The 19,805-nt window shown below is 43.3% G+C and overlaps 1 protein-coding gene and 2 non-coding genes across 4 annotated transcripts in view; 2 read left to right on the top strand and 1 right to left on the bottom strand.

Annotated features, from left to right (window-relative positions):
* LOC132822794 (microtubule-associated proteins 1A/1B light chain 3A) overlaps nucleotides 1–3,217 on the bottom strand; it is a 38,120-nt gene extending 34,903 nt beyond the window's left edge. Inside the window, exon 1 of one of the 2 annotated variants that reach the window (XM_060836146.1) lies at nucleotides 3,091–3,217. In XM_060836146.1, coding sequence (XP_060692129.1) covers nucleotides 3,091–3,130 — 40 coding nt within the window. In that variant the 5' untranslated portion in view covers nucleotides 3,131–3,217. Of the gene's footprint in view, nucleotides 1–2,584; nucleotides 2,737–3,090 lie in introns of those variants that run through there. The other variant, XM_060836145.1, reaches the window with a different exon arrangement.
* Nucleotides 3,218–18,084: 14,867 nt separating this feature from the next.
* Nucleotides 18,085–18,157, top strand: trnam-cau (transfer RNA methionine (anticodon CAU)). The gene has a single exon. It is a non-coding gene; the product is annotated as a tRNA-Met (tRNA).
* Nucleotides 18,158–19,243: 1,086 nt separating this feature from the next.
* Nucleotides 19,244–19,316, top strand: trnam-cau (transfer RNA methionine (anticodon CAU)). Its single transcript has one exon. It is a non-coding gene; the product is annotated as a tRNA-Met (tRNA).
* The last annotated feature ends 489 nt before the right edge of the window (nucleotides 19,317–19,805 follow it).

A 19,805-nucleotide genomic window follows, 5' to 3' on the forward strand; every position in this document is an offset into this window, starting at 1 on the left:
AATGTTTGTAATGAAGGTTCCACCTTTTCAACTGAAGCGCAGTGACCCTCAGGTTAAACCACCACCAGTGGTCTCTCTTAATAACTAACAACAGGCCAGTCCTACGATGACTTTACAGAATCAGGGTATTGAACAAGCTCAGTACGGTTCTCTAGAAATAGTTGAGTGGATCAAGGTCCTTGGGTAAGGTGTGGACATTGTTACAGCCGTTGCAGGAACTGGGAGGGGTTGGGGGTCTCCCACGGTCAAGCACGTCATTATGGGGAAAATTGTGGCAATGTGTGGTCATTACTGATCTGATAATTTAGAACCCCATTGTTTTAATTGACCATGGCAGATGGTGAAATTTGAATTCAACAAAAATCTGGAAGTTAGCTGAATGATGACCATGGAGACACTATCGATTGTTGTAAAAACACATCCATTTCATGATGCTATTTAGGGGAAGGAAATCTGCCATCCTTACTTGGCCTGGAACACCTATGTCTCCAGACCCACAACAATATGATTCACTCTTTACAGTTCTCTGAAATGCCACTCAGTCTAGAGCAATTCAGGGCAGGCAAGAAATGTTTAATGCCCATCTCGCATGAAAGAAAGAAAATAATGCTGCTCAAGATCAATTAAAATGGGGGAGAAAGGTGGGTATACTGAAAGGGGTGCACACAGGACAGAATACAGCCTTTGCATCATGAGCTGACATTGGCTATGCACCAGTGTCTCACCAGGTCAGTGCTGTGTCGCTCCACATCAGTGGATTGAATGCATTTGGAAGCAAGGTGAAGGAAGTAAGGAAGGTCCTTCAAGGGCCTGGTAGCCTCTAGATCTTCATCCACAAAAACTGAAGACAGCAACATCAACAGAATGTAGTGAACAACAAGATGTTATGGCAAGAATGATTGCAGCTTTCAAGGTAATTAACAAGGCAATGTCTTATTAAAACTTGAAACCTTCCTACCCTTTTAGTTTTTTTTTAAGTGAATTTGGTAAAATGTAGTGATATCTGTCACTTAAGCAAACTAGACCAAAAAGGAGCTAAAAGACATGTTGCTGGAAAAGCACAGGTCAGGCAGCATCCAAGGAGCAGGAGAATCGACGTTTCGGACATAAGCCCTTCTTCAGGAATGAGGAGGGTGTGCCAAGCAGGCTAAGATAAAAGGTAGGGAGGGGCGTTGGGAATGCGATATGTGGAAGGAGGTTAAGGTGAGGGTAATAGGCCGGAGAGAGAGTGGGGGCGGAGAGGTCAGGAGAAGGGCTTATGCCCTGCTCCTTGGATGCTGCCTGACCTGCTGCACTTTTCTAGCAACACATTTTTCAGCTCTGATCTCCAGCATCTGCAGTCCTCACTTTCTCCTAGACAATAAAGGACAAAATATTTTCTCATTGATTTATTGGATCATTGACAAGCATTATAGAAAAATACAATATTATGGAGCATCTTGGTTTTATAGGGAAAGAGCAATGCATTTACACTCCTACTGCTGAAGGAGAGAGAAAAAGTACCAGTATTGCAAACCACAATGTAGTGAGGAAAAAAATCATAATTTACATATAGTCATTCCACTGAGTCTTGTTTTAGCTAAAAATGGAAATTACAGGCTTTTGTGTGAAATCTGAAAATCACATTTAAGAAACAAATGCTAGGGTTCAACTCCCCTGGTGATAACCCATCTCAAAACTAGGCCTCAACTCAGTATGTGACATCAAATGGAATGATGGTTTCAAATATCTCCACCATCTGCGACATTAGTATGAGAAAGCAGAAACATTTTTTGCTTAAAAAGTTAGCACATTTCAAAAGATGAATATACTTTGAACCTTAATTAGCTATTATCCTAATTCATAATAACCTATTGCATATACACAATCTGTCACCCTCTTTTAACTGAAACTGTCTTCATATCAGTTTTTGGCTTTTTTTTAATTAAATGGTAATTGAATGGTTAAGCAGATAATAGAAAAAAATCTTGAGTGTAGCTGTTTTGCTGCACAAATTAGTGCCAAATATGTAACTGAACACAGACTGAAACGATTTCAGCCTTTGTTTTCACCACAGAACAAGTTACCCTGGGAGTTCATAGTGAAATCAGTAAAAACAAAATGTCTGGGTCAAATGTAAAGATTGAATGTTTAAAACCTCCCAACATTTATTCCAGTACTTCTTGACAAAATCATTTAGTTTTTCTATAAAGTCTATTTTTAAACTAGATTATCCAAGGTCAAAACAGAATTTGCCAAAATGTTGTAATTACGTTTTGCGTAGAAAACGAAAGATCTGTTTTAAAAAAAGTGGGGGGGGGGGGGGGGAAGGAGATTAATTTCCATTGTTACTTAAACAGGGTTTAAGGGCGATTTTACTGTAAAATGGCTTCCAAAGTATGAATACAGCAACAATAACCCCTCACGTTCTTTAAGAAGCCCCAGCTCACCAATTATTTTAATGTTAGCTCCAGACACAGTTACAAAAAGAATGTTACAAAAAGAGGAGCGATGATTCACAATATTAGGCTGATTCGTTCCAAATACTGAGAAAACGGCGAGGAAATAACTGAAATTCACTTCAACAAATAAAATGGTTAAGTACAAAGGTTCTGGAGATTAGGTGCGTGCACGCATCGTCCTCGGGCTACCAGAGATCTCAGGGAGAGAGCTTTCCCTTCGTAAGGCACTTCTGGAGACGTTTTCATCATTGCTGGCTGCAACCGATCCATCTCGTCTTTCTCCTCTCCCTCTCTCTCTTCCCCCCCCCCCCCCCCCCTCGTCGCCCCTCGAACCCCCCCTCCCCCGCTCCGATCTGCCTGTGTCCTCCGAGCAGCTGTTTACAAGAATCCTCACCGGTATATCCCCTCCAAGTCAGCTGAGAGAAGGTCAAAGGCAAATAAGAGAGAAAAATAAAAACAGCAACAGTCCCGCAGAAGAAGAGGGGGGTGGCGGTGTTAGAGGAGGAAAGACAGAGACACATAACTAAGACACACTCTTCCCCAAGTGGTACATCTCTATCTCTCCCTTCTCTTTCTTTCTTTTTCTTTCTCTCTCTCCTTCCCTCTCTGTCTGTTCTTCGGTCAGTCTCCCCTTTGCTCGACCACCTACCGAAGCTTCTCCTCTGTTTGAATGACTTATCAGAAGGCATTTTCTGAGCAGGAGAACCCGAGAATAATCAGCTCAAGCGGACGGTGCAGTTCCTGATGTGTCCAAACACAGGGCGATGTAACAAACCGCATCACGTGAACACTTTGACGTCAACGCAAAGGATACTTCAGGGGGAGGACCCGGGGAAGAAAGTGACAAGTTCTCTTCACAGTTTAAATCCCTACCTCTCACAAACACCGCAGGGCAAGGCAGCAAGGGGAGAGGGAAATGTCTTCGTTTTGTTTTCGGTTGAAAGGTATTCGAACGAAACACAACCATCATAACTTAGATCATTACTTACATTCAACGAGAAAAGATTGTTAGTTATCCTGATTTTAATGTTTACACAACTTGCTCGGATAATATTATAAAATATCACGCCGTTAGTTGATCATAGTCGACACCTATTCCTTGGATGCTGCTTGACCTGCTGTGCTTTAACCAGCAACACATTTTCAACATTGAATAGTATCGGTCTCTTCACTTTTTGTTGATCTCTTTAGTTAAAGCGTGTGTTTTTTTAAATAACAGAAATTGCTGGAGAAACTCAGCAGGTCTGAAGAAGCATCACTGGGCCTGAAATGTTAACTTGTTCTCTCTCCACAAGTTCCTCCAGACTTACTGAGTTTCCCCAGCATTGTCTGTTATTGTTTGTTTCAGATCTTCTGCACCCGCAGTTCTTTGTTTTATTTTAGGTTTGTTTTTTTTCTCTCTGGTGACTCAGTATTTGGGTGAGGTCACAGATCCATTCGGAATACTAATTAACGCTTTGATGCGATACTGATAACTAACATTGCTAAAGTGACTTAATTCTTCATCTGCCATTTCAAGGGTTTGCTTTAAAATGAGGTTTGATAAAGATGACATGGTGACGATGTAGGGGAGACATCAATATAACAGAAATTTAAGATAGTCGTCACTCCAGTAGACAATTGAGAATAAACGTCTTTATCCAGAGTGATTAGAACATGCAGAACCAAAAGGAGGCAATAACATGGGATGTTATAAAATTGCTTTTTGAGTTGTGAGTCACTAACAAGGCCAATATTTATTGTTCATTCCTAATTGTCTCTGACCACAACCTTCTCGAAGCATTGCAGTGAATGTAGTGTCTTCTGTAGCAGTTTTGTACAATTTATTAGCTTGCTACAAAAAATAGAAATGATTGGAGAAACTGGGCAAGTCTGGCAGCATTTGGACTCAAAATGTTAACTCTACTTTCTCTCTACAGATGCTGCCAGACCTGCTGAGTTTCTCCAATTATTTCTGATTTTGTTTCAGATTTCCAGCATCTGCAGTTTTTTTTACTTTAGCAGCTTGCGAGCTCATTACAGATAAACCAACCACAGTACGGTGGATCAGGAGGCCAGGCAAGGGCAGCAGATTTCTATTCTACTATTTTACTATTCACTACTTTAACCACTAATTTACCATTCCCTCTGGTTTTGCTTTTAATATAGTAAAAAATGGTAGTTCATGAATATTTTTAACAATTGTTTTAAAATAAAGACTTACAAATTAATTACATTTAAAATCCTAGCTACTAAGGCAAACTTTGATGAGTTCATACCCCTGCATTACCAGTCTCGAAATATCATTACTCTGCTACCATCCCCATGAAAGGGCAACTGGAAAAGATCCTCAGACAGAAATGATCAGGTTTTCATCTCTCTGATCAGATTTTCTGGTCAGGGAGATGAAGAGGGGCAGGATGAGGCTCTTTTGGAGACGAAACACCAGCACAACCCAGTTGGGCCAAATGGCCTGCTTCTGTGCTACCATTGCCCTGTAGTTCTCACTCCACACTGCCCACACCTGACCTCAAGCACAAATTGTACTAACGTTTACACCATGAAGTCTAATTCTTGTTCAACCTCATGGAGGATGCGAACTGACCAGTAGGGACTAATTTTGTCCATGCAGCATTTTTGTATGTCATTATTGCCAGTATTTGCTTATCTGCTGTAAAATCTATATGATAAATATAAGGGGAAACTAATCAGTTACACATACACTGGATTTTACTGTAGGCTACTGCAGTATTTTACCTTGTTCACAATGGCACCTAATGTTTCACTGAATTTTGCATAATAGAGTCATAGAGATGTACAGCAGAAACAGACCCTCCGGTCCAACTCATCCATGCCTACCAGATATCCCAACCCAATCTAGTCCCACCTGCCAGCACTCGGCCCATATCTGTCCAAACCCTTCCTATTCATATACCATCCAGATGCCTTTTAAATGTTGCAATTGTACCAGCCTCCACCACTTCCTCTGGCAGCTCATTCCATACACGTACCACCCTCTGCATGAAAAAGTTTCTCCTTAGGTCTCTTTTGTATCTTTCCACTCTCACACTAAACCTATGCCCCAGTGTGGTCTAACGAATGTCCTGTACAGCTGCAACACGAACTCCCAAGTCCTGTACTCAATACTCTGACCAATAAAGAAAGCATACCAAATGCCTCCTTCGCTATCCTATCTGTCTGTGACTCCACTTTCAAGGAGCTATGAACTTGCACTCCAAGGTCTTTTTGTTCAACAACACTGCCTAGGACCTTACCATTAAGTGTATAAGTCCTGCTAAGATTTGTTTTCCCAAAATGCAGCACCTCACATTTATCTAGATTAAACTCATCTGCCACTTGTCAGCCCATTGGCCCATCTGATCAAGATCCTGTTGTAATCTAAGGTGACCTTCTTCGCTGTTCACTACACCTCCAATTTTGGTGTCATCTGCAAACTTACTAACTATACTTCTTATGATCACATCCAAATCATTTATATAAATTATGAAAAGTAGTGGACCCAGCACTGATCCTTGTGGCACTCCACTGGTCACAGGCCTCTAGTCTTAAAAATAACCCTCCACTACTACCCTCTGTCTTCTATCTTTGAGCCAGTTCTGTATCCAAATGGCTAGTTCTCCCTGTATTCCATGCGATCTAGCCTTGCTCACCAGTCTTCCATGAGGAACCTTGTCGAACACCTTACTGAATTCCATATAGATCACATTTACCGCTTTGCCCTCATCAATCCTCTTTGTTACTTCTTCAAAAAACTTAATCAAGTTTGTGGGACATGATTTCCCACACATAAAGCCATGTTGACTATCCCTAATCAGTCCTTGCCTTTCCAAATACATGTACATCCTGTCCCTCAGGATTCCCTCCAACAACTTGCCCACCACCGATGTCAGGCTCACTGGTCTATAGTTCCCTAGCTTGTCCTTACCACCTTTCTTAAACAGTGGCACCACGTTAACCAACCTCCAGTCTTCCGGCACCTCACCCGTGACTATTGATGATCCAAATATCTCTGTAAGAGGCCCAGCAATCACTTCCCTGGTTTCCCACAGAGAAGATGGTAAGGGGGGGGAGGTGTGGCATTGTTGATCAGGGACAATAATACAGTTGTAGAAAGGATGTTTGGGGACTCATTAACTGAGGTAGTATGGGCTGAAGTTAGAAACAGGAAAGGAGAAGTCACCATGCTGGGAGTTTTCTATAGGCCTCCAAATAGTCCCAGAGATGTAGAGGAAAGGATAGCAAAGATGATTCTCGATGGGAGTAGTTGTCATGGGGGACTTCAACTATCCAAATATTGACTGGGATCACTACAATACGAGTACTACAGATGGGTCAGTTTTTGTCCAGTATGTGCAGGAGGGCTTCCTGACACAGTATGTAGACAGGCCTAAAAGGGGCGAAGCCACTTTAGATTTAGTACTGGGTAACGAGCCTGGCCAGGTGTTAGATTTGGAAATAGGTGAACGCTTTGGGGACAGCGATCACAATTCTGTCAGGTTTACTTTAGTGATGGAAAGGGATAGGTGTACTCCACCAAGCAAGAGTTACAGCTGGGGGAAGGGAAATTACGATGCAATTAGGAAAGATTTAGGAAGCGTAGAATAGGGAAGGAAACTGCAGGGGATGAGCACATTAAAAATGTGGAGCTTATCCAAGGAAAAGCTCCTGTGTGTCCTACATAAGTATGTACCTGTCAGGCAGGGAGGAAGATATAGAACGCGTGAGCCATGGTTTAATAAGGAAGTGGAATCCTTGGTCAAGAAGAAGAAGAAGGCTTATGTTAGGACAAAATGTGAAAACTCAGTTAGGGTGCTTGAGGGTTACAAGGAAGTCAGGAAAGACCTAAAAAGAGAGCACAGGAGAGCCAGGAGGAGACATGAGAAGTTGTTGGCGGATAGGATCAGGGTTAACCCTAAGATTTTCCATAGGTATGTCAGGAATCAAAAAATGATGAGAGTTAAATTAGGGCTAATCAAGAATAATAGTGGGAAGTTGTGTGTGGAGTCAGAGGAGATAGGGGAAGCACTGAATAAATATTTTTTGACAGTGTTCACTATAGAAAATGAAAATGTTGGCGAGGAAGATACAGAGATACTTGCATCTAGACTAGAAGAGATTGAGGTTAACTAGGAAGAGGTATTAGAAATACTGCAGAGTGTGAAAATAGACAAGTCCCCTGGGCCGGATGGGATCTATCCTAGGATCCTCTGGGAAGCAAGGGAAGAGATTGCCGAGTCTTTGGCATTGATCTTCAAATCATCATTGTCCACAGGAATAGTGCCTGAGGACTGGAGGATAGCAAATGCTTGTTCAAAAAGGATAGTAGAGACAATACTGGTAATTACAGACCAGTGAGTCTTAATTCAGTTGTTGGAAAAGTGGTGGAAAAGGTTATAAGAGAGAGGATTTATAACCATCTAGAAAAGAATAATCTGATCAGGGACAGTCAGCACGGTTTTGTGAAGGGTAGGCCGTGCCTAACGAATCTTATTGAGTTTTTTGACAAAGTGACCAAACAGGTAGATGAGAGTAAACCGGTTGATGTGTTGTATATGGATTTCAGCAAGGCATTCGATAAGGTTTCCCACAGTAGGCTATTATACAAAATGCAGAGGAATGGGATTGTGGGAGACATAACAGTTTGGATCAGTAATTAGCTAGCTGAAAGAAAACAGAGGGTTGTAGTTGATGGAACATGTTCATCTTGATGTCCAATTACTAGCAGTGTACCGCAAGGGTCGGTGTTGGGTCCACTGATTAGATTAGATTTACAGTGTGGAAACAAGCCCTTCGGCCCAACAAGTCCACACCGACCCGCCAAAGCGCAACCCACCCCTACCCCTACATCTACCCCTTACCTAACACTACGGGCAATTTAGCATGGCCAATTCACCTGACCCGCACATCTTTGGATTGTGGGAGGAAACCGGAGCACCCGGAGGAAACCCACGCAGACACGGGGAGAACGTGCAAACTCCACACAGTCTGTCACCTGAGTCAGGAATTGAACCCAGGTCTCAGGCACTGTGAGGCAGCAGTGCTAACCACCGTGCCGCCCACTGCTGTTCGTCATTTTTATAAATGATCTGGATGAGGGCTTAGAAGGGTGGGTTAGTAAATTTGCGGATGGCACTAAGGTGGGTGGAGTTGTGGATAGTGACGAGTGATATAATAGGTTGCAGAGAGACATAGATAGGATGCGGAGCTGGGCTGAGAGGTGGCAAATCAAGTTTAATGTGGACAAGTGTGAGGTGATACACTTTGGACGGAGTAATTAGAATGCAAAGTACTGAGCTAATGGTAAGATTCTTGGGAGTGCAGATGAGCAGAGAGATCTCGGTGTCCATGTACACAGATCTCTGAAGGTTGCCACCCAGATTGACAGGATTGTTAAGAAAGCATGCAGTGTTTTGGCCTTTATTAATAGAGGGATTGAGTTCCGGAACCAGGAGGTTATGCTGCAGCTGTACAAAGCTCTGGTATGGCCACACTTGGAGTATTGTGTACAGTTCTGGTCACTGCATTATAAGAAGGATGTGGAAGCTTTGGAAAGGGTGCAGAGGAGATTTACTAGGATGTTGCCTGGTATGGAAGGAATGTCTTGCAAGGAAAGGCTGAGGGTCTTGAGGCCTTTCTCATTAGAGAGAAAAAGATTGAGAGGTGACTTAATAGAGAATACAAGATAATCAGAGGGTTAGATAGGGTGGACAGGGAGAGCCTTTTTCCAACTATAGGAACGGCAGACACAAGGGGACACAACTTTAAAATGAGGGGAGATAGGTATAAGACAGATGTCAGAAGTAGTTTCTTTACTCAGAGAGTAGTAAGGGTATGGAATGCTTTGCCTGCAACGGTAGTAGATTTGCCAAGTTTAAGTCAGGGTGGCAAACATAGAACAGTACAGGCCCTTTGGGCCAACTGCTGAAGCGCAACCCACCCAGACCCATTCTCCTACACTTACCCCTTCACCTAACACTATGTGCAATTCACCTGCACATTTTTGGATTGTAGGAGGAAACACAGACACAGAGAGAATATGCAAACACCACACAGTTAGTTGCCTGAGGCAGGGATTGAACCTGGGTCTCTGGCACTGTGAGGCAGCAGTGCTACCTACTGTGCCACTGTGCCACCACACCACCCTCTATGTTCAGGTCCTGGGGATTTATCCACTTTTATGCGTTTCAAGACATCCAGCTCTTCCTCCTCTGTAATATTGACATTTTTCAAGATGTCACTGTCTATTTCCCTACATTCTATATTTTCCGCGTCCTTTTCCACAGTAAATACTGATGCAAAATGCTCGTTTAGTATCTGCCCCATCTCCTGCGGCTCCACACAAAGGCCGTCTTGCTGATCTTTGAGGGGCCCGATTCTCTCCCTAGTTACCCTTTTGTCCTTAATCATCATCTGGTGAAAACTCGGCAATGTCAAACCCTCCATGATTAGTCGTCCTTTTTATGAGGCAGGATGTGTGTTAGCATCTGTACAATAGAATTACTGCCAAGTTTCATTTCAGGTAGAACTGGTGATTTAAAAAAAATTCTTTCAGGAATGGATTCACACGTATCTTACTGATTAATTGTGTTCAGATGATGGGCATTTACTATGTTGATTTGAATCTGCATAGACACAGACTAATACTGCATGATTTGGTTAGGAAGTCACAGCGTAGAAGCAGACCCTTCGGTCCAACTTGTCTGTGCCTACCAGACATCCCAATCTGACCTAGTCCTATTTGCCAGCAATTGACCCATATCCCTCTAAACCCTTCCTATCCAGATGCCTTTTAAATTTTATAATTGTACTAGTCTCCATCAACTCCTCTGGCAGCTCATTCCAAACACACACCACCCTCTGTGTGAAAAAGTTGCCCTTTAGGTCCCTTTTAAATTTTTTCTCTCCCATCTTAAACCTATGTCATCTAATTTTCGACTCCCCCACCCTAGGAAAAAGACCTTGGCTATTCACCCTATTCATGCTCCTCATGATTTTATAAACTTCTATAAGATCACCCCTCAGCCTCCGAGGCTCCAGGGAAAAATGCACCAGCCTATTCAGCCTCTCACTACACCTAAAAACCCCTCGTCCCCGTAATATCCTTGTAAATCTTTTCTGCATTCTCTTGAGTTTAACAACAATCTTTCTACAGAAGGGTGACCAGAATTGCTTGCAGTATTTTAAAAAGTCATCTCACCAATGTCCTGTACAGCAGCAATATGATGTCCCACTCCTGTACTCAGTGTTCTAACCAATGAAGACAAGCATACCAAATGCTTTCTTCATCACCCCGTCTACCTGCAACTACACTTTCAAGGAACTATGCACCCGCACCCCTAGGTCTTTTTGTTTGGCAGCACTCTCCAGAGCCTTACCATTAACAGTATAAGTCCTGCTCTAGTCTGTCTTACCAAAATACAACACTCACAATGATCAAAGTCCCATTGTACTCCGAGATAATCTTCTTCACTGTCCAGTACACTATCTGTTTTGGTATCATCTGCAAACTTACTAACCATGCCTCCGTTGTTCACATCCAAATAATTTATATTGATGATGAAAAGCTGTGTGCTGAATGTTGGTTCTACATAAATCTGTAAAGAAATATAAAAGTGTGTGAACATTGGCCCCAGTTCCACCTTTCACAAACAGGACATCACTGATGTCTTCACAATTCGCACAAGTGGCAAAAATGGTCAACAGAAAGCTCCAAAGGGAGGGAAGTTAAAAAAAAAAGGTTTGTTTTTATGTAATGCTTTTCCCACCCACCCACAGACTGTATCAAAGAGCTTCACAGCCATGTCAATATTTCTGAACCAATGTCACTGTTGTAGGAAATGTGGGAAAAATGGTAATCAACTTGCACAGATCAAACTGTGATCAGGACAAGATAACCTATGTTTTGTGATGTTGATTGTGTATACATTGGCGGGACACTAGAGTCCTGAAGAAGAGTCACGGGTCAAGCTTGTAATGTTAACTTTGTCTCCCTCTGCACAGAAGCTGCCCGACCTGCTGAGATTCCCAGCAGCGTCTTTTTTTGTGAGAGTGATAACTTCCCCGCTCTTTATCAAGTTTGAACCCTGGGATCTTATACATCCTCCTGTCTGGCAGATAGGGCTTCAGATTAATGTTTCATCACAAGTAACTTCACCAAAGACATAGAAGCTAAATGAAGACTTGCACCTATACAAAATCAAAACACTTCAGGCACTGGGAACCTGAAATTTAAACCAGAGGGTGTGGTGGAGGCTGGTACAATTGCAACATTGAAGAGGCATTTGGATGGGTATATGAATAGGAAGAGTTTGGAGGGATATGGGCCAGGTGCTGACAGGTGGGACTAGATTGGGTTGGGATATCTGGTTGGCATGGACGGGTTGGACCGAAGGGTCTGTTTCCAAGCTGTACATCTCTATGACTCTACAACCCTAAGTGCTGCAGGAACTGTCAATCAGCATCTGTGGAGAGAAAAACAGAGTTAACATTTTGAGTCCAATATGTTTCTTCTTTGGAAAGATTCATGTTGCTTACTCAACAGATGCTGCGTGACCTGCTGAATTTCTACAGCCACTTCTGTTTTTATGGCATTTATATGGTGCCCTTCACAGGTGATTAAGAATTTTTGAAATGTGGTCACTCTTATGATGTGGAAAATATTCCTGCCAATTTGCACACAGTGAACTCCCACAGATAGCAATGTGATATTAACCAGATAATCTATTGTTATAATGTGCATTGAAGAATAAATATTGCCCAAAACACCAGAAAGAGTCCTTGGAGAGTAGGTTCCTAGCACCTTGAAAGTAGAGTCACAGGTAAATAGGAAGTGTTGAAAGCGCTTGGTATGCTTTCTTTTATTGATCAGAGTATTGAGTACAGGAGTTGGGAGGTCATGTTGCGGCTGTACAGGACAATGATTTGGCCACGTTTGGAATATTATGCGCAACTCTGGTCTCTTTCCTGTCAGAAGGATGTTGTGAAACTTGAAAGGGTTCAGAAAAGATTTACAAGGATGTTGCCAGGGTTGGAGGGTTTGAGCTATAGGGAGAGGTTGAAAGAGCTGGGGTTGTTTTCCCTGGAGATTCAGAGGCTGAGGGGTGACCTTATAGAGGTTCATAAGATCATGAGGGGCAAGGATAGGATAAATAGACAAAGTGTTTTGCCTGGGGTGGGGGGAGTCCAGAATTGAGGGCATAGGTTTAGGGTGAGGGGGAAAGATATAAAAGAGACCTAAGGGGCAACATTTTCACGCAGAGAGTGGTACGTGTATGGAATGAGCTGCCAGAGGAAGTGGTGGAGGCTGGTACAATTGCAATATTTAAAAGGCATCTGGATGGGTATATGGATAGGAAGGGTTTGGTGGGATATGGGCCAGGTGCTGGCAGGTGGGACTAGATTGGGTTGGGATATCTGGTCAGCATGGACGGATTGGACCAAAGGGTCTGTTTCCATGATGTACATCTCTATGACTCTAGATAAATCCTACTCTTCTTTGAAATAGATGCATAGAGGTTTACAACATTGAAACAGGCCCTTCAGCCCAACTTGCCCATGCCATCCAGTTTTCACAATTTAAGCCAGTCCCATTTGCCTGGGTTTGGTCCCTATCCCTCCATACCTACCCCAGCCAGTTTCCCATCTAAATGTTTCTTAAATGACAAAATTGTACTTGCTTTCCCCATTACTTCTGGCAGCCTGTTCCAGACACTCACTACCCTCTGTGTGAAAAATTGCCCCGTGGACCATTTTATATCTCTCCCCTCTCACCTTAAACCTGTGCCCTCTAGTTTTAGACCCCCCTACCATGGTTATCTGTTGGTTATCTACCTTACCCAGGCCTCTCATGAGACTTCTATGGGGTCACTCCCAGTCTCCCATACTCCAGGGAAATATGTTCCAGCCTTTTCAACCTCTCCCTATAATTCAAACCTTCTAGTCTAGGTAGCATGCTGATAACGCTTTTCTGCACTCCTTAGTGCCATTGCATTCTTTATGTCTATCTGAACTGATAGACAAGAGTTTTGATTTGACACTCTATCTGAAAGGCTGGTTACAGAGTACCACTGGGAATGGAATAGCTAACTGCAGAGAATAACTGGGAATGGAGTGTTATAGAGAATCTCTGCAATGTCCAATCCCTGCATGTTACCAACCTGATGAAAGAAATGAAAGATGAGAGGGAAGAAAAAAGCTGCTGATGAAAAATAAAATTGCAACTAAGATTCTGCTTATAAAGTCCAGTGTGGTGCAATAGTTATGCCCATCAACAGATTAATAATATGATTTTTATATTGCACCTTATTACATTAAAATGCTTCATAGAATTAATTATGCTTGGAGTATGGTGATGGTAATATTGCTAAAAGAGTAACCTCCTCTAACGCATCCAACCTGAAAGAGGGAGCTATCATTTTGAAACAACAATCATTAATGTGTGTGCTTGAATACAGTAATTGGTACATAGTAATATTGAAGCATTTGCACAGTGCCATAAAGGCCTGAAATAGGCATCAAATTCTCATGCCATTCCAATCTCACAGATTAAGTTTCTCAGGGGAGGATTTTTTTTCTGCTTACTGGATAAATCCAAAGTGAATTAACCACTACGTTAACAAAATACTGCAGATGTTGGGAATCTGAAACACAAACTGAAAATGCTATATTTACTCAGTGGGTCTAAGATATTATCTGTGTTTGTCTCCATAAATGCCTGATATGTTGAGTATTGCCAGTATTTTCAGAAGGAGGGCTGGATGCACTATTGTTGCATACCTTCACCCTCCCTCCTGGATGCGCATGGGATTGGTTACTATACTCCATCGTGGCCAGTCTGTGAAAATTTTGCTATTGTCCCAGAGAGCAAAAGGCTGCTCTCTCATTAGAGGGCATAACTGAAGGATCACATAAGGTTGAGAAGGCAAGGTTATCATGGTGACCTCTACTAGGTTTAGGAATTAACCCATGCTATTGACAGCACTCTGTAATACAAGCTAGCTGTCCAGCCAACTGAGCTAACCAATCCTAAGCCATAGTAGTGGTAGTAAGAACACCTCTATAATATATTTAACAGTATGTTTGTAAGTACTTAGAAATAACGTCAGGAAATAAACGCCAAATTAGGAAAGAAAATACTCAAAAGGAGGCTCAGTTAAGAGGATAGATTTTGCAAGTACTTCTTAAACTTGGAGAGAGTGATGGAAAAATTAAGAACTTTTGAGAGAGAATAAGCCAGAGACAGCTGGAGGTGAATGAGATGAAAGTAAGTGGGAAGATGAGAGAGCCAAAGCCAGAGGAATAGAGCAAGAAAGGAGAAGCTTGAGCAGAAAATATATTTCTATTCATAACAGAGCCCAGAATTAAGGGACAGAAATACTGAAGCGATAGAGGTGTTCAAAGTCGTTGAAAGAATTTGAGGGCTTACCAAAGTGGGAGCTGAAATCCCAAGTGAGGTCACAAGTGCAAATTTTGAGGACTTGAGCTCTGAGGCAAATGTGGATATACAGCTCGGATGTAATAGCTGCTCCAGTTCTAGCAAAGGCCCCTGCTCTCACAGCATCCCACTCCAGTCTTACCAAGTGACGATTTTCAATCCTTGAGATGGGGTCACAGTGGGAAAAATTTTGCGAAGTGCTTATTTTATAGTGATTGATTAAGAATGCACTGTCCGGGAGGCAGATTCAAATTGGCTGAGTGGCAGAATACAGATGTTGGTGGCAGAAGTCTTATTTGTGTGACTGGAGGCTAGTGACCAGTGGTGTAATACAGGGATCAGTAGATTCCCGTATTGTTTATGATATATTTAAACAATGTCAATGAGAGTGGGGTGCTTAATAAATAAGCTTCTATATGAGATGAAGACGGTTGACAGTTATGAAAAAGAGTTTAGGTTACAGGAAGACATTGATGGGTTGGTCTGATGGGCAGATCAGTGGCAGATGGAATTCAACACAGGAAAATGTGAGCTAAAGTAGTTTGGAAGAAGTAACTAGTCAAGGGAGTGTTCAATGAATGGCAGGACCCTGGAAGTTTAGAGAAACAAAGGGATAAGGTGACAGTGCAGGTAACTAGGGTAGTTAAGAAGTCATATGGAACACTTGCTTTTATCAGTCAAGGCATAGGTGATAAGAGTAGGGAGGTTGTGTTGGAGCTGTACAGAACTTTGGTTAGGCCACAACTGAAGTACTACGTGCAGTTCTGGTCACCTCTTTATAGGAAGATTGTGATTGCACTGGAGGATCATTAGGATGTTGTCTGGGATGCAGCATCTTAGTTATGAAGAGAGGGTGGATTAACTTGAGTTATTTTCTTTGGAGTGGAGAAGGTGAGGGGTGATAGATATATAAAACTATGATGGGCATGGTCAAGAGTGTAGTGCTGGAAAAGCACAGCAGGTCAGGCAGTATCCAAGGAGCAGGAGAATCAACATTTTGGGCATAAGCCCTTCATCAGGATTGAGGACAGGGGGCTGAGAGGTAAATGGGAAGGGGGAAGGTGGGGCTGGGGGGCAAGGTAGCTGGGAATGCAATCGGTAGATGAATGTGGGGGTGAAGGTGATAGGTCAGAGAGGAGGGTGGAGTAGATGGATGGGAAGGATGATGGACAGGTCAAGAGGGTGGTGCCGAGTTGGAAGCTTGGGACTGGGATAAGATGGGGGGAGAGGAAATGAGGAAACTGATGAAATCCACATTAATCCCGTGTGGTTGCAGGGACCCAAAGCAGAAGATGAGACATTCTTCCTCCAGGCGTTGGGTGGTTAGGGTTTGGCCACGGAGGAGGTGTAGGACCTGCATGTCCTTGGTGGTGTGGGAGGGGAAGTTAAAGTGTTCAGCCATGGATTGGTGGAGTTGGTTGATGCAGGTGTCCCAGCGATGGGCATGGACATTTGGACAGAAAGCAGCCATTCCCTTTAGTCAAAGGATCAATAACAGGAGGGGTGCACTTTTAAGGTGGAGGGCCAGAGGTTTAGAGGGGATTTGAGGAAGAGGCTTTTACCCAGAGGGTGATGGAGCTCTGGAATGCTCTGCTTGGGAGGATAGTTCAGGTGGGAAATCTCACAACCTTTTAAAAGTACTTGGATGAGCACTTGGAATGCCATGAATTGAAGAAAGGTTATAGTCCAACAGGTTTATTTGGAAATATAAGCTTTTGGAGAACTGCTCCTTTGTCAGCTAACTAGTGGGTTAGGATCATTAGACACAGAACTTGCAGCAAAAAGATCAAATGTCACACAATTTCCAAATGAACCTGTTGGACTATGATCTGGTGTTGTATGATTTTTAACTTTAACCACCCCAGCCCAACACAGCTCACCGCATCATGCCATTGAAGGGTAAAGGCCTAGAGCTGGAATGTGGGACTAGGACAGGCAGTGGTATATTTTTGGCATTACAGACTTGATGGGTTGAAGGGTCTTCTCTTAGAATCCTCATAGAATCATAAAATCCCAACGGAGTGGAAACAGGCCATTTGGCCCAACAAGTCCACACTGACTCTCCGAAGAGTAATCCACCCAGACCCATTCCCCTACTCTATTACCCTACATTTATCCCTGACTAGTGCACTTAACCTAGTTTTAAAAAAATCACACATCACCAAGTTATATCCAACAAGTTTAATTAGAAACACTAGCTTTCGGAGTGCTGCTCCTTCATCATGAGAATTGTAAGAGACTGAATTTATTGCAAAAGTTTACAATGTGATGTAACTGAAATTATATACTGAAAAATACCTTGATTGTTTGTTAAATCTCTCATCTGTTAGAATGCCCACGTTAGTTTCACTTACTGATATTGACTATAACCTGGTGTTGTATGATTTTTAACTTTAACCACCCCAGCCCAACACAGCTCACCGCATCATGCCATTGAAGGGTAAAGGCCTAGAGCTGGAATGTGGGACTAGGACAGGCAGTGGTATATTTTTGGCATTATAGACTTGATGGGTTGAAGGGTCTTCTCTTAGAATCCTCATAGAATCATAAAATCCCAACGGAGTGGAAACAGGCCATTTGGCCCAACAAGTCCACACTGACTCTCCGAAGAGTAACCCACCCAGACCCATTCCCCTACTCTATTACCCTACATTTATCCCTGACTAGTGCACTTAACCTAGTTTTAAAAAAATCACACATCACCAAGTTATATCCAACAAGTTTAATTAGAAACACTAGCTTTCGGAGTGCTGCTCCTTCATCATGAGAATTGTAAGAGACTGAATTTATTGCAAAAGTTTACAGTGTGATGTAACTGAAATTATTTACTGAAAAATACCTTGATTGTTTGTTAAATCTCTCATCTGTTAGAATGCCCACGTTAGTTTCACTTACTGTTATTGACTATAACCTGGTGTTGTGTGACTTTTAACTTTGTGCATCCCAGTCCAACACTGGCAACTCCAAATCAGCACTCAATCAACACATCCCTGAACACTCTGTGTAATTCTATGTGAGACTGTGGACATGGCCGACGGTTTTCCTGTGTCACAAACATCTTTCTGCTTAGTTTGCCTCATGCTATGTAAAATTTAAACCCTACAGTTGCAAACTTCTGATCACCCACAACTCATGACACAAATACAAGAGCTTTGTACTGGATAGCGCAATCTCAGAATCTGGTTATGTTCAGCCGAAGCGACGTGCAGCGCCTCGTTAGCGCAGTAGGCAGCGCGTCAGTCTCATAATCTGAAGGTCGTGAGTTCGATCCTCACACGGGGCACAATGTTTTACGGGGAGGAGCTGAAATTGTGGCATTAAGGTCGGAAGGGGACCGAAGGTTTAATCAAGAACCTGTTGCCCACTGCAATACTCCCTGGAGTCTTGGTATCCACCCCTTCAGCAGGTTCGTGTTTTCTTAAAATTGTGAGATCCGCTGCCCTACTTTCTGGTTATTTTCATTTAGCGGATCATTTACCGGCGGCACCAAAACTCCATCTCCAATTTGTCCCCCCATTCCCCCCTCCACCGTCGTATTTTAATGCTGACTTGGGGTAGCTTCGCAATTGGTTTCGTGCAGATGTCGACAAAGAGGGAGCAGCACGGGGTCGTGCATCACAACTGCGGGGCTCAGAGACACAACCACAATGAGCTGGAGAAGCTCAGCAAGTGTGGCTGCATCAGTGGAGAGAAATCAGAGTTAAATGTTTCCGGTCCTTCCTCAGAGGGTGCCATCACCTGGGCGTCTTGGTCCTGCCCCATGGATATTAACTACCACCTCCTTCCCCAGGACTTTACCCCTTTCCTGGGAACATCTCCATGACCCCACACTCTTGAAGGAAATGAACCTTCAAGTTCAGCGAGCAAACTTACACCCAAAATCCGCAACCCATTAACCCCACGCCTCCTCCTCCCCATTTCTCCCTTCCCTTGAAGCCCCCTGTTTGTTGCCCATTCCTAACCGCCCTCTTTATGCCCCTTCCCACCCCCACAGCCTCCCCGCCCCCTTCCTGCTCCCCTCTCTATTGCCCTTCTTACTGTCCTCTCCAACCCTCGAGCTGTTGCAGCCCCAAATACCTGAATCAGACTTCCCCAAAGTGTAGGGTATGGTGCGGGCGCTGGGACCCAGCTGTTATTACAGCATCCCTCTTGCCTCCCCCCCCCCCCCCAAATACCCTCTCCCCAGCAGCTAGTTGCCCTTTGCAGTGGTCCCGGGAGAGAGGCAGAAAGTGGTCCAGGCGCTGGAGTAACCCTCTGTAACCAGCCGCCCTGAGTGCTGCCTCCCAGTCTCCCTGGAACTGCTGCACTAACCTACCTTTGCATTGACTATCCCAGAGCCTGGAACCGTTCGGTCAGTATCACTTTCAGAGCCTCGTTAGCGCAGTAGGCAGCGCGTCAGTCTCATAATCTGAAGGTCGTGAGTTCGAGCCTCACACGGGGCACAGCGTTATTTTACTCACTGAGACCAGTCCCAATTAAGTTTCAGGGCAGCAAGCTGGTGTAATTCACAATGGATGTTTTAATTCTGAACCGTGTAAGGGAGTTGATCAGTGCATGATTTGGAGATGCCGGTGTTGGACTGGGGTGTACAAAGTCAAAAATCACACAACACCAGGTTATAGTCCAACAGGTTTGATTGGAAGCACTACACCTTCATCAGGTGCTTGTGAAGTACACAATTGTAAGACTCAGGTGTCCTCCACAACCACCTGATGAAGGAGCGTCGCTCCGAAAGCTGGTGCTTCCAATCAAACTTATTGGACTATAACCTGGTATTGTGTGATTTTTGACTTTGTTTTGGGTGATTTTTAAATCAGATGCAAGTAACCTACAATGGTTATTGCCGGTGTTTAACCAAATTGCAGCCCTCAGAGCAGAGGGGGTGAGTGATGATGGGGCATTGATTTAAAATGGGAGGAAGTGAGGACTGC

Source organism: Hemiscyllium ocellatum, chromosome 15 (assembly GCF_020745735.1).
Source record: "Hemiscyllium ocellatum isolate sHemOce1 chromosome 15, sHemOce1.pat.X.cur, whole genome shotgun sequence".
Classification (NCBI taxonomy): Eukaryota; Metazoa; Chordata; class Chondrichthyes; order Orectolobiformes; family Hemiscylliidae; genus Hemiscyllium; species Hemiscyllium ocellatum.